This window comes from Monodelphis domestica, chromosome 2 (genome assembly GCF_027887165.1).
Source record: "Monodelphis domestica isolate mMonDom1 chromosome 2, mMonDom1.pri, whole genome shotgun sequence".
In the NCBI taxonomy this organism is placed as follows: Eukaryota; Metazoa; Chordata; class Mammalia; order Didelphimorphia; family Didelphidae; genus Monodelphis; species Monodelphis domestica.
This window is the reverse complement of record NC_077228.1, coordinates 273,907,178-273,931,004: the sequence shown is the minus strand read 5'-3', so window position 1 is coordinate 273,931,004 and position 23,827 is coordinate 273,907,178. Positions and strand designations below refer to the sequence as shown.

At 37.9% G+C, this 23,827-nt stretch overlaps 1 protein-coding gene across 8 annotated transcripts in view; it reads left to right on the top strand.

Moving 5' to 3' along the window:
- The window catches only part of SLC26A8 (solute carrier family 26 member 8), a 227,765-nt gene that overhangs the window by 4,363 nt on the left and 199,575 nt on the right, over positions 1–23,827 (top strand). For 2 of the 8 annotated variants that reach the window (XM_007483767.3, XM_016431013.2), the window contains exons 1-2: positions 11,265–11,447; positions 20,403–20,598. In XM_007483767.3, the coding sequence (XP_007483829.1) occupies positions 20,435–20,598 (164 nt within the window). In that variant the 5' untranslated portion in view covers positions 11,265–11,447; positions 20,403–20,434. Of the gene's footprint in view, positions 1–11,264; positions 11,448–20,402; positions 20,599–23,827 lie in introns of those variants that run through there. The other 6 variants (XM_007483766.3, XM_007483765.3, XM_007483768.3 and 3 more) reach the window with 6 other exon arrangements.

Here is a 23,827-nt window from a genome sequence, read left to right as displayed (position 1 = left end):
CACCATTGCTTAGAGGAGTAACTGCTACAGCCTTACTAGTGACAAAAACTGTTGATCTAGTATTAGGATGCCCATTAACAATTATGTTCCCACATGAGGTAGAAGCATTGTTGCTAAGACATAAAACACAGACGTTTTCTGATCAGTGAATTACAAGGTATGAAATAACCTTGTTAAACAATGAAAACATTACCTTGAAGCACTGTTCAACTCTTAACCCTGCCACCTTGCTTCCAGATTTAACAACTTCAGGAGAAACATTACATAGTTGTGAAACACTAGTGTCCATGGCAGAAAAGCCTCAAAATGATCTCTTGGACACTCCCTTAAACAACTCAGATCTGGTCTTATTTACTGATGGTTCTTCTTTTATGAGAGATGGCATATGCTACACTGGAGCAGCTGTAGTCACAGAATTTGCCACTGAGTGGTCAGCTTCGCTGCCCTCTAATATTAGTGCTCAAGGGGCAGAACTCATAGCTCTGAAACATGCCTGTATAATTGCCAAGGGAAAAAAGGCAACAATTTATACGGATTCTAGATATGCTTTTGGCATTTGTCACTCAGTCGGGATGCTATGGCTCCAGAGGGGATTTTTAACCTCAGCTGGAAAATCCATAGCTAATGCAGTCATTATTAATGAAGTTCTTTCTGCTCTCAAACTGACTGAAGCCCCTAGCTATAGTTCGTTGCTCTGCCCATACAGGTGGTTCTGACCCTGTTTCTATGGTGTGAATCTTAAACTTTCTCAGACTTGTGAATGTTAAAAATTCTCAGACTCTACCTTAGAATATTTGGTTAAGACCATTCCCCATTTTAAACAATGAAGGTACTTGATCAGGAATGTGAGAACTCTAACATTACTCTACCCATACTTTAGGGGAAGATAAAGTTGTAAACTCCTTACTGAACAATGAAAAAGTACTTAACTCAATACTTATAGTGAGGCAAAAGCCCTTAAGCTAAGTCTATTTTTAGATCTAATACAAAAAGGTGCTAAGTACCTATAAAGGTCAAATTAATTACTAAAAGGTCAGGCAGCTTGCAAACTTGCAAGGGACAAGCTTAACAAAAAAGTTGTAAAGTTTTAGTCTACCCAGAGAAGTTGAGAACTAAAGAAGGTGTGAATTAAGAATGGTCACTCCTGTGAAAACATCTACTGTGATTGGTAGATGTGAAAACTTAGGGGATGTGACATAGGAGAAAATTCTCTTTAAAAGGAGGTCAGAAAGGCCTCTGAAATGGAAATGCAGCCTTGGAAGCTGAAGTGGAGCTTCCTGAGCTAAACTGGAGGGTCTCTCTGAACACTAGAGTTTTGCTTGGAAAAGATCTCATGGTGAATGGATCAAAGACTGATTGGTCTCTCTTAGGGCTTAGGCCTAGGCCATGTTGGCCTAGGACATTCATACTATATTTCTCTCTCTTTTTTCTTAATTCCTTAATTTGTATTAATTAAAATCTCCATAAAACCCAGCTGACTTGGGTATTTCATATTTGGGAATTTTTCCATGGCGACCACTTTATTTTAATATAAGATCAAGACACTGTTGTGAAACCATATTTTCGTGGTCACAGTTTAAGGCAACCACTCTTTTAACTGTACAAAGGGAAATGACCGAGCAGATACTGCTGCAAAGCTAGCAGCCATAGAAGGACCTGGATTAATTTTAACATTAACAACCACTGATGATTTAAATTTATCATTTTCCTATAACAAAAAGGAAGTGGAAAAATGGAAACAAAAATTTAAAGAAAAACAGATTAATGGAGTGTGGGTGACATCTGAAGGGAAACCCCTGCTCCCTAGAAGTTTCTATCACCAAATTTGCCAATCTGTTCATAAGAATGGTCACTTTGGTACCCAGGGAATCGTAGACTCTGTTAAGAGAGTATGGATAGCCCCCGGTATAACTACCATAGCCTCTAAAGTGTGTTCAGCCTGCTCTACTGCCAGGCATATAACCAACATGCCTTTCGTGGCAAAGCTTTCAGTGGGCGTCCTCTGGCTTACACACCTTTTGAGCACCTGCAGATAGATTTCATAACAATGCCAAAGGCTGGACATTATAAATTTTGTCTAGTCATAGTAGATCAACTGACCAGATGGCCAGAAGCTTTTCCTGTGACCTGAACCACGGTGGCTTTTGTTGCTAAGGTGCTTTTAAAAGAAATTATTCCTTGCTTTGGACTGCCAGCACGTATTGATTCAGATAGAGGAATTCACTTTACTGAATCTGTCTTAAACCAAATATATTCTTACTTGGGGATAATTCCCAAATTCCATGTTCCATATCATCCCCAGAGGTCAGGCCAAGTTGAAAGGATAAATAAAGAACTTAAAACTATGATTGGCAAATTATGTACTGAGATGCATTTAAAATGGCCAGAATTTTAGAAATAGGAATTGGGAAAATGATGACAATGCTCAAAATGAAGAAAATGATAATACCCAACAACAATATATGAGAAACGGTGTTCGTCCAAAGAATAGTCGAGGTGCTAATGACCCTCAGAGAGGTGCCCTTCAGGAGGGTGCCCAAGGAGCTTCCCAAATATAATGAAGGTGATTCTTCTTAGACTCTATTGATTTTGTTGATATTAAATAACCTTTTTCAGTTTTGTCTCCACTCCAAATAGTAGAAAAGGATGAACAAAGAACTTAAAACAATGATTGGAAAATTTATGCACTGAGACACATTTAATATGGTCTGAAATTCTCCCTCTGGCCCTATTTTATCTTAGAAGCAGGCCTAGAGGAGACTTACATATCTCACCATTTGAGATGCCTTTTGGACATCCGCCTATACAAGCTAAGCCTTTCTCCCCGGCATATACATCACTATGAGGGGGAGATACTACTACTGCTTCCTATATACAGGAATTATATCATAAACTGCATGAACTCCATGAATCCAGAACTGTAGTACAAGCCAAAGCACTAGACTTTTAACTTCACAACCTGAACCCAGGAGACAAGGTGTATATTAAGAATTTGCAGCATACTGGAGCAACTCAGCCTTCCTGGGAATGACCATTCCAAATGTTAACTACTCCAACATCTATAAAGGTTGGAGAGAAGGACTCTTGGATTCATTGCTCACCTATAAAGAGAGCATCTTCTGTTGAGACTGATTGACTGTATCCTATCAAATGCATTGAAGATAATAATCCCTTGACAAGTGGATGCTGTTTTTCAAAAACACATTGAATTCCTGATTTTTTCCCTCTCTTTCCCTTATTTTTTTATTATTGCTTTTCTTTTGAATATTTTATTTTCCTCCTTTCCTCATTTCTTGTACAAAAGGTACATACAATTAAATTTTTTTCCCTCTCTCTCTGCAGTAATATAAGTTTAAATATACATACTTGCTATATTATTAATACATGCTCAAACAGCTTTAGACTGTGGGAACCTACCATTTATTGATAAAATGTTATGGGACTATAATTAATGTTTGTGTCTGATTCCAGGAAATGGGATAAAAAAATGGAGCACAGACTTAACCTGAATAGTGCCAAAAGAGCACACAGGAAATACTAATGTGGACTCAAGGTTGCGATGCTTGACATATGTTAAGTCATAGGACTTCCTTGTATCTACACTCTTTATGAAGTACTCATACAAGTACCAACATTTGACTATCATGCTGGCTCCGTATATCCCTGAGAATGAAAAAAGTCAGACCAGGGAATGACGGTTCCCTATCAAAATAGAATTCTAGTTCCTTTCCTTCTTATAGTATGGCAACTTCCTGTAGTCTTGGCTGCAAATGCGTAAGTGAAATATTACTGCATTCTGTCCTACAGACTTGTGGGATAGAAATTACTTTAAATTGGACCTTTACAAGGGCCCATTATGAAGTTATTCTTGTTTACTCAACATTTTATACATAGATTTTGGTATTTTGATTCTGATTTTGAATTTTTTTCCCTTCCCTTTCTCCCAAAAGTTTAACTTTATTCCATATTTTTTCCTTTACATATTTTTTTTGTTTTTTGTTTGTTTTGTTTTTATTGTTTTTGAATTCTTTTAATAACTGACTCATACACCCCTATAACTCAACAATGCATCCTGAGCTGAACTGGATTTTTTTAAACACCCACTTCAGGGGGATTGTATTTTAGTAAAATTCCAAGATTTTGAAAAGTTTTTTGTTTGAGAAAGATCTTCAGGGAAGAAGCTTCCTAACTCCTAAATCCAGAGAATGAACTGTTGCAGAAAGATGCCAGAAAACCTACATTACATCAAGATCAAGAATGAACCTTGGGGTGTGGTTGATTGAACTGAAGGATGATTGAACATTTATTTTGAATGTATACTCTTCTGCCAAAGGGGACTGCCCCCTAATTGGCTTTTGTCAATGCGCCCAGCAAAACATTGGTTGTGTTGTCTCTCTCTCTCTCTCTCTCTCTCTCTCTCTCTCTCTCTCTCTCTCTCTCTCTCTCTCTCTCTCTCTCTCCCCTATTTTCCCCTTATCTCTAACTATTGTAATTTCATAGCTGGTATGTTTACAAGACCCATTGTGAATTTCAAAACTACTCCACCCTATTCAGACCATTCTTTAGAAGATCTGATTTAACTATTTCCTGATCAATAACAATAGAGATACTTGGAATAACAGAATCAGACTTGGAAACTACAATCTCCACCCTATTCAGTGTAACAAGATTAGGAAGGGCTGCAGCAACCTCAAGATTTAATTATTTGAGAATATGGCCTTCAACAGATATGTGCAAAAAAAGGACAGACCTCTGGGAGGTCCTAGGTCAAGCTATAACCATCATTGGCACATGTGAGACACAGGAAGTGAGGTAGAGGACAGCCTCTGGCGTTCTCAGGACTTCCTGTAAGGAGGGCTAGAGGCAGTTGGAGGTTGGTGCTTGGAGTTGGAAGAGCCCACAGACTGGTTTCCTTCAGATTGGTCATGTGAGTGATAAGGACTGGTCCCTTTAGACTATCTCTGATAGCCTTGGCTATCCAGGGCCTTAAAGCCCACTTTGGCTCAGCCTGAGCCAGAGTTGGTATTTAAACTTCTTTCCTTCTCTCCCTTATCCTTCTCTCTCTCTCTCTCTCTCTCTCTCTCTCTCTCTCTCTCTGTCTCTCTCTCTGTTTCTCTCTCTCTCTCTCTCTCTCTCTCTCTCTGTCTCTCTCTCTGTTTCTCTCTCTCTCTCTGTCTCTGTCTCTGTCTCTCTCTCTCTGTTTCTCTCTCTGTCTCTGTCTCTCTCTCTGTCCCTTTCTCCCTCTGATACTTTCTTCCTCCTATTTGTAATTAAAACACCATAAAAATTTGGCAGCTGACTTGAGTGTTTCATTTAGGAATTACATAAGTGAATTCCTTGGTGACCTTAAATTAATATATATCAGTCTTTTTAAAAGTGATTTCAATATCACATAAGAGCTTGAATAGCTCAGTGAAACTAGGAACTATGCTGTACAGAATTACCCAAGATGAAAGTTCTGACAAAAGGTGATCCAGTGGAGAAAAAAATGGCAAATTATCTTTGCCAAGAAAATCTCATGGATAGTATTAAAATGATAAAAGATTTGACACTGGAATATGAGGTCTTCAGATTAGAAGGTTTCCAACATATGGTAGAGGGCAATACAAGTAGTTCCGGTATTAATAAAGCAGTGACTGGGTCTAAGGCAATTCTCCTGCTTTAATGATCAGTTTTGCATAGGAACCTGGACTGTAAGATCTAACAACCAAGATATTCTGTTTGCAGATCAAGAAGCAACAGTTAGAACTGAACATGGAATAATTAGTTTAAAGTTGGAAAAAAGAGTAGATAAGACTGTTGTCATCTTATTTATTTTACTTATATGCAGAGTCCATTATGCAAAATGTCAGGCTGGACCAATCAAAAGCCAGAATTAAAGTTCCTTAGAGAAATATCAACAATCTCGGATATGCAGATGATGCTAAATTCACACTCTGATGGCAGAAAGTGAAGATAAATTTAGAAGCCTCTTGATGAGGGTAAAAGAGGAGAGTGAAAAAGCTGGCTTGAAGTTTCAAAACAAAAAAACCTAGAATCTGCCACCAAAAAAAAAAAAGGCATCTGGTGCCATTACTTCCTGGCAAATAGAGGGAGAAGAAATGGAAGCAGTATCAGATTTTAATATTCTTGGATTCTGTAAAGGATAATTTTAGCATTGTGACCTAAACTAAATTATTTGGTTGCCATGGATATCCCAAATATGTGTATATATATTTTTATATAAATACCCAAGTCAGCTGGAAGTTTATGGTGATTTAATTAATATAGTGGAAAGAAATTAAGAAGAAGGAAGAAGGAAAGGGTGTAGGATTTCTCCCTCCTGGCTTGTGCCAGTAGGAAGACCCAAGGTAATCAAGCCCTGAACTCCTCTCTTTGTAGCCACTGTAAAGCTAATCAAATTAACATCCCTGTCTTTTGTTTCTATATTAAAACCTCTGCCCCCAATCCTAGACCATTTAAAAAAAATGTTAATTAGAAGGAAGGCTTGAATGTATCATTTAAATGGAGGATTGTATTTTCTTACAAATGGGGGGGTGTCCCTAAATATTGGGTCATTTTGTCTCAGGTCAATGACTTGAGGCATGGCCACACATTTTGCTCAATATACATCAGGGGAACATTATCTCAGGTCCATGATATGTGCCATTGCTCCATATTTTCTCTCAATAAAATATATTCCATTTTAAAGATGGGTTTCCCTGGTCTCTTATTTTAAATAGTGGCTAAAAAGGATACATCTTATTATTTCAAGATCCCCTTAGATTTTCACTTCACATATCCCCCTTATATAAGAATGTTACCTGGATCACATGGTTCGATGGGGATATGATTGGGAATGTAGACTAAATGATCACTCTAGTGCAAATATTAATAATACAGAAATAGGTCTTGATCAATGGCACATGTAAAACCCAGTGGAATTGCTCATTGGCTACAGGAGGGGGGTGGAAGGAGGGGAGGGAAAGAGCATGAATCACATAACCATGGAAAAATATCAAAATTAATTAAATGAATAAACTTATTTTTAAAAAAGAATGTTACCTGGGACTGTTTTCATTTTCATATCCCTTCTATTTAGTATAGTGCCTGGCATATAGGAAGCACTTGATAAGCTTATTGATTGACTATCTTAAATCAATCAATAAGCATTAGTCACATACTATGTGGTAGGACCTGTGAAAATACAAAGACAAAAACCAAACAGTCCTTTCAAGAGCTTCCGTTCTCCAAGAAGAGAAAACATTCACTTATATAAGTATAAGTATATACAAATATATATAAGTATATACAAAAATATATACACACACACACATACAGAGCAACTTTTTGGAGTAAGCACTGGGGGGGGGGGGATCAGGAAAGTCCTAAAATGTGAAGTGGCATTTAAACTAAGCTTTTTAAGAAACTAAAGACTCTTTAAGAAGTGGAGGTGAGGGAAATATATTCCAAGCACAGAGGGGGTGGTGCAAAGGTACCAAACTACCAGGAATGAAACATGGTGTTTGAGGAACAACAAAAAAGGCTCATTTGGACTGTAGTGTATGAGGGGGGATATGTATGATTATCATGGGAAAGCAGATTGAAGCCAGGTTGTGAAAAGCTTTAAATTCCAATCCTAAGAATTTGTATTAGACCCCAAGGAGCTGCTGGAGTTTATTAAGTTGGGGAATGGCATAGAGAGAACTATGATTTAGGAAAATAATTAGAATTGGAGAGAGGAGAGTCTCAGGGAGTTGAGAGAACAATTAGGGGGCTCTTTAAACACTCCAAGCAAGAGATGAAGAGGACCTTGAACAAGTCTGTTGGCAGTGTAAACAGAGAAAAGGAGATAGATATGGAAGACATTGTTGAGATAAAATAGATAGGATTAGATATATGGGGACTATATGGAATGTGCAGGGAGGACTAGCACCTCTGGTAGGGCTTGTCCAGTCCTTTTCAGGACTTCACACCTACTTTTGGTATCCACCTTTTACCCAACTCTCACCTATAGCTCCAAGAAGCTGTAGCATACCATACAGCTGCCATTCTCTGGTAAAACCATTTCTGTAGAAGGGCTAAACCAGGCCTGCAAATGAGTTAGAGAAATGTGTACCCTAACTATGTGAAGACTTCTAGTGGAATGGGTTGATGAGTGTTCCAATGGCTTTGAAGGTTGCTAAAGCAGGTGCAGTGGAATCCTTAGGGCTTGGTCAGACATTAAAGACACCAAGGTTATCCACTGTACCCTAGGCCATGGACACTTGTCCTGACTTTCACTTTACCACTGGACTTAGATGATATGAAGAGTGAGGCTGATAATTTTGTGCAACTTTGCCTCACGTAAATCCAACTCACACTTATGTCATGACATCAACCCACAATATCACTTGTCCTCTTTGAAAAGAAGGACAAAAGGCAGATACCAAAGGGAAAAGAAGAGTAAGGAGTTGAGGGAGACTCCATTTTAAACTTCTGTGACAAGAAGATTAGTTGTACCCTCAAAAGGAACGAGAAAGTTTGGAAGACAGGTAGGCTTAGATTTAAATTCATCCAAGGTTTACTGCTAAGCCTATATTCTAAAATTCTATATTATAGTTGACTTCCATATCTCTCTACCTGGCAGAAAAATAAAGTGTTTGCATTCTGAAGTGGTTTAGCCTTCTTGTTATGTGATTAGTTTATATAAACTTCTTTAAGTAATAAAGCATCTTAAATTATAATCCCTTATTGTCTTTTGAATATAGAAAGACACCATATATGTTTATATATACATATATGTATATGCATGTATCTATATCTTACAGTAAAACAGATACACTGTCCTTGTGATTAAGTTCCTTTCAGTACTATATACAAACTCCATCCACAGCTTTTGTAGTCTTGAGATGCCATCAATTCAAAGAGGGTTCTAGTACAAAAAAGAAAGGTTACAGCCCACACTTTATAGAAAGGATTTTGTTCATGTGGTATTTGTAAAGTGAATGCTCCTGGTCCACTCTGATGATCTCTCTTGGATAGTCCTCAACTGATGAATTCCTTCATGCCCATTCCAGACTGAAGCTCTTGCCTGGCTGTGGGGATAGTCTCAGCTTCAGATTGACTATAATCAAACCGGGCATTACTCAGGCCAGTGATCACTGGCTTTGAATAGCACCATGAGGCCATTATGGAGCTGAATATTATAGTTCTACTTTGTCCTGTCATACACTGTAATTTTCCTGTTTGCTGACACATCCCACATTTCTTGTTACTTTTGGACACAGGACAAAACAAATTTTAGCTACTCCTTTGATGCTCCAAAAAGAACTCTGAGCCATCCTTTTATTTGACTACAATGATTTTCTTTTGTCTTGTTTCATTTATAGAGTGAATTTCAAGACTGATACCATTTAACCTTCCCAGTAGTATGTCAACTCTATTAGTAGACAAAGAAGTGATATTTAGAGTATAGTTTCTAGATGATCTAAAATTGTGATTCTTAGTATCATTTGCTTTCTTTTCTACCACTCTGCATCAGCACCTTTTTTCTTTATTTCATAGTTATCATGGGCCAAAAATTTATCATCTAGTACAAAGGTTCTTTACTTTTTTTTTATGTGTTTTCCCCCCCCAGTTTGGGGAAGACTATGAATCCTTCCTCAGAATAATGTTTCTAAATGCATAAAATGATATTACAAAGGAAATTAATTATATTGAAATATAGTTACCAAAACATTTTTTAAAAGTTCACTGGATACCAGACTGATTTAGTGACCAGCCTACTGAAATTATCTTTTCTATATATAGCTAGGTTGATCTTCTGAAAACAAAGTCTGTTGCTGTGACCATGATTGAAGTCTTTTAGGGATGGTAGAATCTGTCAGAGCTTAATAACAACAATAATTAGCATTTATTCAATCATTTAAGGTTTGCAAAGCACTTTATAAATGCTCCATTTTATCCACAATAGTAAGGTTTATCCAACTCAATGAGGTAGGTGCTATTATTAGCCCCATTTTTTAGATAGGGAAATAGGCAGAAGTTAAGTGACTTTCACAGGTCGTATTGTTATGGGGTTCAGATGAGTACCCCTGGGGTTCAGGAAGGATACCTTTTGCAAGAATGCAAGACTCCAAAACTTAGCTTAAAAACAACAAGAGAAATTTATTAATTTAGGAAGTTATGTTGAGAATGGCCAGGAGGATAGCAAGGTGGGACAGCAAGATGGGGAGCAGTTCCTGGGAGGACAGCATGAATGGAAAGGCTGTTCCTCCATGGAGACAGCATGGATGGAAAGGCTGTGCCCCAGATGACATCAGTTCTGGGGATTTTATACTCTTTACCACAGATGCTATGTTATGGTGTGGATGTGACCTAGAGTGCTAGTCACTCAGGCATTTGGTGGGGTGAGGTGGTCATCTGACTGGGGTCTGCCTGGAGGCATAAAGATTCATCTCTTTGTCCATCTTAAATCTAGAGGACAATCAAGGAGGATAAACATCTCAGGACCCTAGGGTGTGTCATTGGGTGTTTCTAAGTTCAGAGTCACTAGGATGCAAGGGCAAGGGAGTTTCCCTGATAATAGTTCACCTGGGTTTCCGGGGGTACAGTGCTCATGTCAATATAGCTTTTATTGTTTGGGGCCATATTTGAACTCAAGTATTCCTGACTCTCAGGCCAGTATCCTATCCACCATGCAACCTAGCCACTTCTCTCAAGATAGCCTTGATGATAATGTGAAAGTTTCCTAGGAAGGAAAGGAGTGAAAGTGAGGGCCTGAGAAGGAACCTCGGAGGTTGTCGTTGCAAATGAAGGGGTTGTTCTGAGAAGGACGTTGTCGGAATTTGGAGTAAGGGGGCAGAGGAGGAAGGAGTGTGTAGCGACAGACTGAGAACCTAGGAGGAATTTTATGGCTGAAAATGAAAAGGTGGTGCCCATGGCAGAGAGCTGAGGATATATGTGAGGGGCTAGGGAGGTGAGATGGTGAAGGTAAGAATGAGGCTGAAAATAGAGGTAGTTCCGAGGACAGGGGTGAGGGGCTGGCTGCGAAGGGCTGAGTGGGGTGCGGACGAGGTAGGGCCTCGGGATGAGAGGACGAGCAAGGAAGAGTAAAGTCGAGGCAGATAGAGTGGGGTGGAGAACAGGGGTGAGGACAAGTGAGGACACGGGACTGAGGGAGCATAGCACCTAAGGAGGTAACAGTGCAAAATACAAGTCCGTGTCCCGGTCTGAGTGTCCTCGGTAGAGGGCGCCCTGCTGCATTACCCCTCCTCCCCACTCAGTTCCCAGTCCTTTAGAATGAGGCTCGAGCTCCGTCGCAACGGCAGCGGAACTGCCAGGAGCCGAGCCTCCGGGGATGGGGGAGGCGCCTTCGCGGGCTGATCATCATCCCTACTCCGACCCCCTGGGACCACACAACCCTCCGACTTCAGGGTAGAGCTCCGCCACCCACACTTGCCCAAATGCACCTAGGAATGATCTGGGTGAGTAGGGAAGGTTTACCCAGAGGTCCAACCCAATTTCCCTACCCAGCCCTAATTAGCCAATTAGGAGCTTCCCCAGGGCGGGGCTGTGTCTCCTTTAGCGAAAGCCGCTGGGTGCTGGACCAGTAGCTCTGGAGAAGTGAGTGGGAGGTGCCATGGGAAAGCCCGCCCCCAAAGCCTAGGGGTCGCCTGGAGCCGGGTGAGAGGGGGGAGGTGCAGAGGTGGAACGGGGCTTGTGGGCGGGGGAAGGCGGAAGCAGAGTGACTGAAGAGGGGAGGAACCGAGGGGTAGGAGGAGGAGTCGAGAGGAAGGAGAGAGGAGCAGAGGGGGAAGAGAAGAAAAAGCATAAGAGGGGAGAGAGGAGAAACAGGAGAAAATAGCGATTGTAGAAAAGAGATAGGACATGTTGGGCTTCTTCAGGCCCAGAAAGCCTCAGGAGGTGGGAGGTAGAGTTTAACGTCGGGTAAAAGTGGACCTCTTATAAACACATCATAGGAAATAATAGGCATAGATTCTTAAAGGTGGAAGGGATTTTTGGAACATATACTTCAGATATATCCATCACTTTATAGAGAAGGAAACTGATCCTTCCAGATAACTGAATCCTCCTACTCTCCATTTGGTGGAAAGATCAGAGGATTGGGAATTAGAGGATCTTGACTGAAAACTCTTTACTCCCTTCCTATCACATAGTGATGGTTGCCAATGCGATAGACAGTATTCCAAACCAAGTTATATCACTAGAAATCCAATGGGGTAATGGAGAAACTTAACAAAATCTTGTCCCCTTATGAACAGGCATCATACTAACAACCTTTGAGGCAGACTGGAGCAGATAGGATCCTGGGAGGATGGGGAGAGCCAAAGGATGTGGGCCAGTAGCAAATGTGCTAATAGAAGAACACAGGATGTTTAGGAAGAAGAATTGAATTATCCTAAACACAAACTTCCTCCCATGCTCTGTCCTGTTGGTCTTAGTCAAGTCAACAAGCATTTATTAAACACTTACTATATTTGAAGCACCAGTCTAAGCCTTAGGGATATGAGAAGTAAAAAGAAACATAGTTCTTCCTTCTGTGTGACATATATTTATATTTTTTTTGCTGACATATATTTATAAGGGGAAGAAATATTGAAGGAAGCATATTTTCTAGCAGTATTCCAACAATTCATATTTTGATTTTCTGTTATGAAATAAGTAAGGACTTACGATATCTTTCTGTGAGACTTCACCAACTTATAGAAGAGTATGGTCTTATAGAAGACTGTCTTCTGTTATTGAGTTATGCCCCTTATCTTTTTCCTGTAGGACATAACAAATACTTATGGACCACAAAATCTTTGTGTAGTAGATAGCACATTTGTGATGTCTGTAATCATAGGTGCAGGGTAAGAAATCCTGTCATTTTTGTCTTTTATTTCTATGCCTAGATAAAAGACAGGAAAGAGAAAAAGTTGTCAAGGAAAAGACATTCTTACAACTGAATCAGATGCATATTTCAGGAGGGGCCGGATAGCTTGATGACATGTATTTTTGGGAAATGAACTTAGCCTCTTTGTGCCTATGTAGCTCTAAAATGAGGGAATTGGACTTGATCTCCACAGTGGCTTTCAACTCTATTTCTGTGATCTGGTCGTTTCACCTCTTCCTATGCTCCTTACCATTAACTATAATAAAAAGATCAGAAAATTGTTTTGTATTTTTAAAAGTTTTCCTTTTTGACTTCAGATGCCCTGAACATACATTGTGTTGAAAGAGATAGAGAGAAAAGATTGGAAAGTTGGGAAGGAGATTGTTGATATAAAATCATATATGATGTGCTATAAAGCCATCCCAGGATTCATTCTAGGATCAAAAGTGGTTGGCATTCTGTGACTGAGGAAGAGTGAGTTTATTGATTTTATTAGAGTTTACCAGCTCATAGGTATAAACATCTGTTAGAAGATCCAACTTCGAACTTAGGTTGAATGGTCTTCAGTGACTAAAACAACTTCCCATTATTACAAATGCCAAATTTCAGAGCAATGAAAGACATTAGAATGTCAGTCAATCCCTACAGGTGTTTTCCCGACAATTATTGATGTTTCTATGGTGCTTTAAGGTTTCTAAAGCACTTGACAAAACATTTGATCCTTATAAAAGTCCTGTGAAATGAACAGGTATTTTCACTTTTCAAATAAGGGAACTGAAATTGAGATATTTGAGTTGCCCAGGGTCACACAACTAGTTAGCATCTATGGTGGTATTCAAACTCAGGTCACTGTTGATTCATATAATACAGTACGCTTTCAACAAACATCTCTTAGGCACTTACCATGTGCCAGTGACTGCAATTAATACTGGGAATACAAAGGAAAACAAAAACAAAAACAGTACCAGCAATTTGAGATGATAATATTTTGTTTACCACACTGGCTTCAAGGTATATTGAACCCATGCTTTTACTGAACAGTTTATAAGAATCCTGAGTGATAGGTTAGAGCCTATTATCCCTAAGTATCATTTGAATTTTATTTCCCAATTGTATTCTTTACCTTCTACTTGCTCATTTTGAAATTCAGCTGCCATTTTTCTAGGATTGTTCTGGCCATTATATCTCATCAGGAAGACTATTAGAAATGAAACACACATCTACTCTTGTAGAAATTCATAGGATACTTGGAAAGCTGACTGTTCTAATCTCCATATCTCAAGAAAAATATGATGAAGCTAACATTCTAGAGAAGATTAGAGTTTCATATAAGATCATGATTTTTGAAAAATGAAGACTCCAGGATGAAAAGATGAAAACTGAGAATTAATATGTTGGAAGTTTTTTAATGATGAAGGATATTGATAGGATAAACACAGACTTGTTTACTTTCTCTAGACTCTTGTAAGTAAAGCATAGCTATTGAAGCTTGAAATAGGCTACATGAAAGGAAGAACTGCTTTACATCAGTAATAAGATTATGGAAACTATTACATCTAAAAGGTGAGATGCTGAGACTATAAAACCTGTAACTTCAAAAAATACTTTTTTTTGAATATACACAGATTCATGGAAGAAGGAATATAATTGGATGCTTTGAGAAATTAGAATATTATTGGGTTATATTTATCATTATCATCTTCATCCCCAACCTCAACAACAAACATTTAGTATTTTCAAAGTGCCAGGCAGCTAGGTGGCATAGTAGAAAGAGTGCTGGAACTGGAGTCTAGAAGACCTGAGTTCAAATCTGGACACAGATATTTACTAGCTGTGTGACCCTAGGAAAGTCACTTAACCCTGTTTGCCTCAATTTCCTCATCTGTAAAATGATCTGGAGAAGGAAATGACAAACCACTCTAGAATCTTCCCCCAGAAAACTCCAAATGAATTACAAAGAGTCAGACATGACTGAAGAACAACAACAACAACATGTCATCAATAAAAGAGAGAAAGAGCAGATCAATGAATTGGGCAGTCACCCCCCCCCAAAATGAAAAAGAACAAATTAAAAATCTCTAATTAAATACCAAACTGGAAATCCTGAACACCAAAAGAGACATTTATAAAATTGAAAGTAAGAAAACTATTGGATTAATAAATAAGGCAAGAAGTCGGTTTTATAAAAAAAAAATGGACAAACCATTGGTTCACTGGATTAAAATAAAAAAGAAAGAAAACCAGATCACCAGTATCAAAAATGAAAAGGTGAATTTAAAACCAATAAAGAGGAAATTAAAGCAATTATTAGGAGTTATTTTGCCCAAATATATGCCAATAAATAAGACAATCTAAATAGAATAGGTGACTATCTAAAAATATATATAAATTCCCAGAATAACACAAGAGGAAAGAGAATACTTACACATGCCATCCCAGAAAAAGAAATTGAATAAGCCATCAATAAATTCCCTAAGGAAAAAGCCTGGACCAGATGAATTCACAAGTGAATTCTATAAAACATTTAAGGAACAATTAATTCCAATAATATATAAAATATTTGGAAAAATAGCTGAAGAATGGACTCTAACAAATTCCTTTTATAACACAAATATTGTGCTGATACCTAAACCAGGAAGAGAAAAAACAAAGAAAACTATAGATCAATCTCCCTGATGAATATTGATGCAAAATTTTTAAGAAAATACTACCAGGGAGATTACAGCAGTATATAACAAGGATCATAACACTATGACAGATGAGTTTTATACCAAGAATGCAACGATAGTTCAATTTTAGGAAAACCATCAGCATAATTGGCTATATCAATAATAAAACCAACAGAAGTCATATGATTATTTTAGTAGATTAAAAAAAAGCTTTTGATAAAATATCTATTCATGTTAAAAACACTAACAAGGGATAGCTAGGTGGTGTGAGGACCCCTTAGGAGCTGGGTAGCTCAGTAGATTGAGAGCTAGGACTAGAGATGGGAGGTCCTGAGTTAAAATCTGACATCAACCCCTTTCTAGCTCTGTGACCCTGGGCAAGTCACTTAACTCCCATTGCCTAGTCCATACTGCTTTTCTGCTTTGGAACCAATATACAGTATTGACTCCAAGATGGAAGGTGGTAAGGGTTTTTTAAAAAGGCAATAAGGGATATTGGAATAAATAGCATATTCCTCAAAATGATAAATAGCTTTTATCTAAAACCATCAGCAAACATTATTTACAATGGAAACAACTTAGAAGTCTTCCCAGTAAGATCAAGAGCAAAGCAAGGATGCCCATTATCACTACTACTATCCAATATTGTACTAGAAATGCTAGCTATAGCAAAAAGAGAAGAAATAGAAAGAATTAGAATAGTCAACAAAGAAATAAAGCCATAACTCTTTGCAGATAATATGACAGTATACTTAAATAATCCTAGAATGCTAAAAAAAAAACTTATCAAAAAAATTAACAACTTTAACAAAGATGCAGGATATAAGACAAACTCATGTAAATCATCAGCATTTCTCTATACTGCCAATAGAGTTCAATAGTAAGATACAGAAAAATAAATTCCATTAAAAAAACCCAAACTATAGACAATTTAAAATTCCTAGGAGTCTACCTGCCAAGACAAAGTCAGGAAGTATATTATATGATCAAAACTACAAAACACTTTTCATACAAATAAAGTAAAAATCTAAACAATTGGGAAAACATTAATGGCTCGTCAGAAGGCTGAACCAATATAATAAAAATGACAATTCTACCAAAGTCAATTTACTTATTTAGTGCCATATCAATCAAAATACCCAAAAATTATTTCATAGAGCTAGAAAAAAATAGTAAAATTCATCTAGAAGAACAAAAGACCAAGATATCAAGGGGATTCATTTAAAAAATATTAAGGAAGGTAGCTTAGCTGTACCAAATCCTGAACTGTATTATAAAGTGGCAACCATTGAAACAATCTGGTACTGATCAGGAAATACAATAGTGGATCAATGGACTAGATTAGTCACTCATTATGTAGTTGTAAATGACCATAATAACCTAGTTTTTGACAAATCCAAAGATACAAACTTTTGGAAGAACTCACTATTCAACAAAAACTGCTGGGAAAAATGGAAAACAGTATGGTGGAAACTAGGAACACACCAACACTTCACACCATATACCAAAGTAAAACCAAAATGATTTAGAAATAAAGGGTGAAACCACAAACGAATTAGAGGAGCATAGAATAGTTTAACTATCAGATATATGGATAAGGGAAGCATTTATAATTAAATAAGACAAAGAATGTTATGAGATGTAAAATAAATAACTGACCAAATTAAGGTAAAAAGGTTTTGTGTGAACAAAATAAATGCAACCAAGATTAGAAGGGAAACAGCAAACGGAGGGGAAATTTTTATGGCAAGCATCTCTGACAAAGGCCTCATTTCTCAAATATATAGAGAACTGAGTCAAATTTATAAGAATGCAAAGCATTCCCCAATTGACAAGCAGCCAAAGGATATGAACAAGCAATTCTCAAATGAAGTTAAGACTATTTTTAGTCATATGAAAAAATATTCCAAATGACTATTAATTAGAGAAATGCAAATTAAAACAACTCTGAGGTACCACCTCACACCTATTAGACTGGCTAATATGACAAGAAAATAATGAATGTTGGAGGAGATGTGGAAAAATTGGGATATTAATACACTGTTGGTGGAGCTGTGAACTGATACAACCATTCTGGAGAGCAATTTGGAACTATACTCAAAGGGCCATAAAACTGTGCATACCTTTGACCCAGCAATGCTACTACTAGTTCTGTATCCCAGAGAGCAGAGATAAGAGAAAAGGACCTACTTGCCCAGAAATTTTATTAGCTCTTTTTGTGGTAGCAAAGATGTGGAAACTGAAGGGATGTCCATCAATTGGAGAATGGGTGAATAAATTATGCTCTGTGATTGTAATAGAATATTATCATATTCTACAAAACAAAAAACAATAAGATCATAATAAAACCTAGAAAGACTTCTATGAAGTGATGAGAAATAAAGTGAACAGAACCAAGAGAATATTGTACATAGTAAAAGCAATAAAGTACAATAATCAATTGTGAATGACCTGTTATCAGCAGTGTAAGGATCTAGGACAACTCCAAGGGATTCATGATGAAAAAGGCTATCCATTGCTATAAAAGTAACTGACAAAGTCTGAATACAGTTTGAAACATACCATTCTTCACTTTATTTCCTCCATGAATTTTCCTCTAGCATAAGCAATTTGTGGCTTTTTTAATAACATGATGAATGTGGATTTCCATGTACTGTATAATAACACATGTATAACCTATATCATATTATCTCCCATCTTGGGGAAGAGAGAGAGAAAGCATAGATCTTAAAATGTCAGAAAATTATGACTAAAAATTGTACTGACGTGTAATCTGAGGGAAAAAAATAAAAGTGAAAAATCAACAACAAGCAAAAAATATGGTCTTGCTCTCCAGAAGTTCATATTCTAATACATGTGACATCAAGCAAAGAGCTATGTACATATACTATATGGAAGGTGTAGAGAGGAAATAGCCTCAGCAGGAAAGCACTGTTAGCAGGGCCCTGAGCCAGGGAATAGGGATGGGGACTTAAAATCAAGGATGCCCTTCTACAACACATCCTTTAAAAATAAAATATTGGTCTTGGACCAAAATTCCAACCCATTGAAGAACATGCTAGGCAGAGAGGTGGTATAATGGATAAAGTTAGACTTGGAGACAGAAAGACAGAATCCTACCTCAGACTCTTGCTAGCTACCTGACCCTGGGCAAGTCACTTAACTTGGCATGTACCTCACAGGGTTGTTGGGAGGATCAAATGAGATAATTTATATAAAGATAGTTCTGCAAAATCTTATAGTGTTATGTGAATATTGTTATGATGATCTTAACATAATTAGAAATTGTCTCAAATCTGCTAAAAAAATAGGCACAATTTAATTCAATAAACATTTGTTAGGTACTTATCCTGTACTAGGAACTGTGGAACAAAGACAAAAACTGCCCTAAAGAGGTTTGTATTTTGGGGGGACAGATGGGGCAATAGCATATACATAGATTAATAAACTGTAAGGTAATTTGAAAAGGGAGGGAGGGAGAGAAAGAATACTAAACATAGGAAAGGTCAGGAATTGGGAAGTATTACTAGAGCTACACCTTGAATGAAGCTAAGGATTCTGAGAGATGGAGATGAGAAGAGAGTTCATTTAATTCATGGGGCACAGTTTGTTCAGAGGCATGGAGACAGAAGGTAGAATGTTGAGTTAGTTATGCCAGTTTGACTGGAAAAGAGAGTGAATGATGGCAATTAATATGAAATGTGTGGAAAGGTTGATTGGAGCCAGATTGTGAAGAACTTTAAATGCCCAAATGAGAAGTTGGTATTTTATCTTTATGATAATCGGAATCTGATATTGTTTCTGACTGTGGAAATGGATATTGTTAAAGTTCTACCTCAGATTATTTTGGCAGCTATTTTGGCAGGAGAAGGGGATTATTGGAAATGGGGAGCATAGTGTGATATGGAAATCACTTTAAAAGACTGATATATATTAATTTAAGGTCACCAAGGAATTCAGCTATGTAATTCCTAAATGAAAACTCAAGTCAGCCGTCAACCTTTTATGGAGTTTTAATTACAAACAGGAGGAAGAAAGGTATTAGAGATAGAGAGAAAGAGAGAGAGAGAGAGAGAGAGAGAGAGAGAGAGAGAGAGAGAGAGAGAGAGAGAAAGAGAGAGAGAGAGAGAGAGAGAGAAAGGGGAGAGAAGGGAATAGGGCTTAAATACCCCCTCTGCTTAGGCTGGGCCCAAGGCCCAAGGCCTTGGATAGCCAAGGCAAAGAAAAGAGATCAGTCCCTATCACGTGACCAAAATGGAGAAACAATCTGAGGGCCTCCACTCCAAGCACCAGGCTCCAACCACCACAATCTCCTCCACCCAGGAAGTTCCAGCACTTCTGAGCTCTCCTCTACCTCACTTCCTGTGTCTCACCTGTGCCAATGGTGGCTCTAGCTTAACCCAGGACCGCCCAGAGGTCTGTCCCCTTTGCACATGTCTGTTGAAGGCCATATTCTCAAATAATTAAATCTTGAGCTTTGCTGCAGCCCTTTCTAAATCCAGTTACCCTGAGTAGGGTGGAGCTTGTAGTTTCCAAGACCTGATTCTGTCATTCCAAGTATCTCTATTGTTATTGATCAGGAAATAGCCAAATCCCATCCTCTAAAGAATGGTTTGAACAGGGTTGAGTAGTTTTGAAATTCACAATAGTTAGGAAGTCATTACATCTGTCCAGCAAAAGGTAAAGTAGTTCTGAGTTGGGGTAGTGATTGTATCAGTGGAGAGGAGGTATATGCATCACATATTGTGGAAGAAAATTTCTTTCCATTTAAAGAAATCTTCCCAGATTTGTTTCAAACTCCATGTAATGGAGATACTGATTGAGGGGGGACAGAGGGACATGTTTTGAACTTAATTTCTTGTGCACATATTCAGCAGGATTGGAGCAGCTTTTAAGAAGAAGCACAATGTCTTTGAATACTAAACAGAAGACTGGTGGCAGATACGTCTATGATGTGAAAAGAGAAGTGTACAATGAAGAATCTTTTCAAAAAGAACATAGAAGGAAAGGACCATCTTCAGGAAATGTAGACATCAATATCACCACAATCAAACACAGAGTGCAGTGCCGGTGAGTACCTATGTGACTACATGGTTGTTACAAAATAAACTGCAACTAGGAGTCCTTCCCTGACCACTGTAACCTACCCTCATCCTTCCCTTTCCTAAATTCCTTTATCTCCTGCAGCCAGCATTGTACAACTGAGTACTTGTTACCTAATTATTTATTTCATAGGTCTAATTGTTTATTTCCCCAGCTAGAAAGTAAACTCCTTAAGGGTAGGGACCAAAGTTACTTAGTAACCTTAAAATCTTAAAGTTACTTTATAACCTAGAGCACTTACTATAGTAATAGAATCACAGAAGGTCCTTAAAGATCCAATTAGTCCCAAATCATACTTGAACAAAGAATCTTTCCTTCCCATATCCAATGAGTGATCACCAAATCCTGGATCTCCTATGAGAAAAAAATTTGTAAGTTCTTGATGTAGTCCATTTCATTTTTACTTAGCTCTAATTTTTAAGAATATTTTCCTTTTGGGGACAGCTGGGTGTCTCAGTGGAGTGAGAGCCAGGCCCAGAGACAGAAGGACCTGGGTTCAAATTTGACCTCAGACACTTCCTAGTTGTGTGATTCTGGGCAAGTCTCTTAACCTCCATTGCCTAGCCCTTACCATTCTTTTGCCTTGGAACCAAAATAGTATTGATTTTAATATGGAAGGTGAGGATTTTTTAAAAAAAGAATATTTTTCTTTCATCATTTCTAAATTTGCCTGTCAAGCAACTCATTGCCCCTAGTCATATTTTCTAGAACTAAGCAAAATAAATCTAATCCTTCTTTCACATGACATTGAAACTGATGTTTAGTCATATATTATATTATTATGAAATGGAATTTTTGAACTCAAGTGTAAGACTTTGCATTTATCCCTGATGAATTTCATCTTCTTATATATTTGAAACAAAGTTCTGGCTTGTCAGAATCTTTTTGGATTCTCACTCTGTTATCCACTATGTTATCTATCTCTCTAAGCTTTGTGCCATCTGAAAACTTAAAGAATAGCTACCTATATCTTTATCTTTTCATTGATAGAAGTATTTAGCAACACAAAGCCAAGCACAGCATTTGGGGCACCCTCTCACAGACCTCTTTCAAGTTCAAATCAAGCCATTCATGAGTATTCCCCAAATTCTGAATTCTCATAATCATAATACTGCCTTGCCTTCACCTATCATCTTTTCCCTCCAGAATAACATGACTTTGTCAAATGCTTTGCTAAAGTCTCTCTTTACAGCATTCCTTACTTCTGCCAGACCAGTTACTCTGCCAAGAAAGGGAATACGATTTAGTTTGGGATGGCTTTTTCTTGAAGAAGCCAGTCAGGATCTCAGTGATAAACATTTCCTTTTCTACATATTCACTGATTGCTTTTAATTCAACAAACATTCTTTTTTAAATTTAATTTTAATTTTTTTATTTCAAAATATTTTTTCATGTTTACATGATTCATTTTCTTTCTCTCCCCTATTCTCTCCCCCCTCCCAGAACTGACAAGCAATTCCACTGGGTTGTACAAATGTTATCACTAGATACCTGTTTCCATATTATTCATTTTTGCTATAGAGTGATTTTTTTAAAGGCCTAAACTCCAAATCACATCCCCATATATATGTGTGATAAGTGATGTCATGTTCTTTTGCATTTCTACTAGTTTTTTTCTCTCAATGTGGTTAAGCATTCTTTACCATGAGTCCTTCAGGAGTGTCCTGGCTTGTTGTATTACTACTAGTAGCACAGTCCATTACACTGGATTTTTCCACAATGTTTTACTTTCTGTGTACAATGTTCTCCTGGTTCTACTCATTTCACTCTGCATCAATTCATTTAGATTCTCCCAGTTCATATAGAAATACTCCAGATTATCAATCCTTACAGCCCGATAGTATTCCATCACCATCATATACCACAATTTGTTCAGCCATTCCCTAATTGATGGACATTCCCTCATTTTCCAGTTTTTTGCCACCACAAAAAGTGTGGCTATAAATACTTTTGTATAATTATTTTTCCTTATTATCTCTTTGGGGTACAGACTCAACAAATATTCTTTAAGTACCAACTGTGTTCTGAGTCATGTGTAAGGTAGTTGGGATATAAAGACAAAAATAAAGTCACTGCCTTTAATTAGAATACATTCTATACCCCTTTAACATTACATTCTAGACCAGTGATGGCAAACCTATAGCATGGATGCAGAGCACTCTCTGTGAGCAATTTCAGTGTCTTCCCTCCTCTGCCTGTTCATTACTAGAAAGGCAGAGGGACTCTGGTGGAGCTGTTCCCCTCCCCCTTTCCAACTGGACTGATGACATTTTTTCACATCCCTGCCCTTCTGCCTAATAGACCAATGGGAGTGCACAGGAGGTAAGATGGGCAACTTACAGGTGGCAGAACTGGAGGAGAGTGGAGAGCTCAGGCTATTCTCCCTCCTCCTCTCTACACTGGCTGAGGACATTCCTCCCTTCACCTGTCCCTCTGCCCAGCAGCCCACTGGGAGCACTTCCTCTCTTCCTTGTCTGAAGTAAAGATGGGGAAGGGCAGGGCATGCTCAGCACTTGATGGAGGGGAAGGGCATGGCACTCCATTTCTAAAAGGTTCGCCATCACTTTTCTAGAATTTTCCAGGAATTGATTTCAAGCTCATTGATATAGACTAATGTGATCCCTACTTTGAAAACAGAAATATCTGTTCTTTTCCAGGCTTTCATTACCTTTTTCAAATATTACTGGCAGTGTTGTTCAATGATCATATCTATCAAAGCAGATTTTCAATAAATACTCTCTGATTAATTGATTAGCTGCCATTATTTCATCTCCAACCAAAACACAGAAAAACAATTTTGATCACCTTACAGTTTTATCATAGGCTGAATTGATTCCAACCTCCAGAGAAATGTTTCATTGCTTCCATTCACACCTTGTACAGTTAAGAATCCAGAGACCATAATTTCCTGTCTTTCTTTCTCTCAGCTTCACCCTCTCTAGCCAAGTCAAACATGATGATTACTTTTTTCTTTTCTTTTCTTTTGGTTTGAAATTTTGTATTTAATTAATTACTTTAGAATATTTTTCCATGGTTATATGATTTATGTTCTTTCCCTCCTCTCCTCCCACCCCCTCCCAGAGCCAAAGAGCAATTCCACTGGGATTTACATGTGTCATTGATCAAGACCTATTTCCATATTATTAATATTTGCATTAGAGGGATCGCTTAGAGTCTACATCCCAAATCATATCCC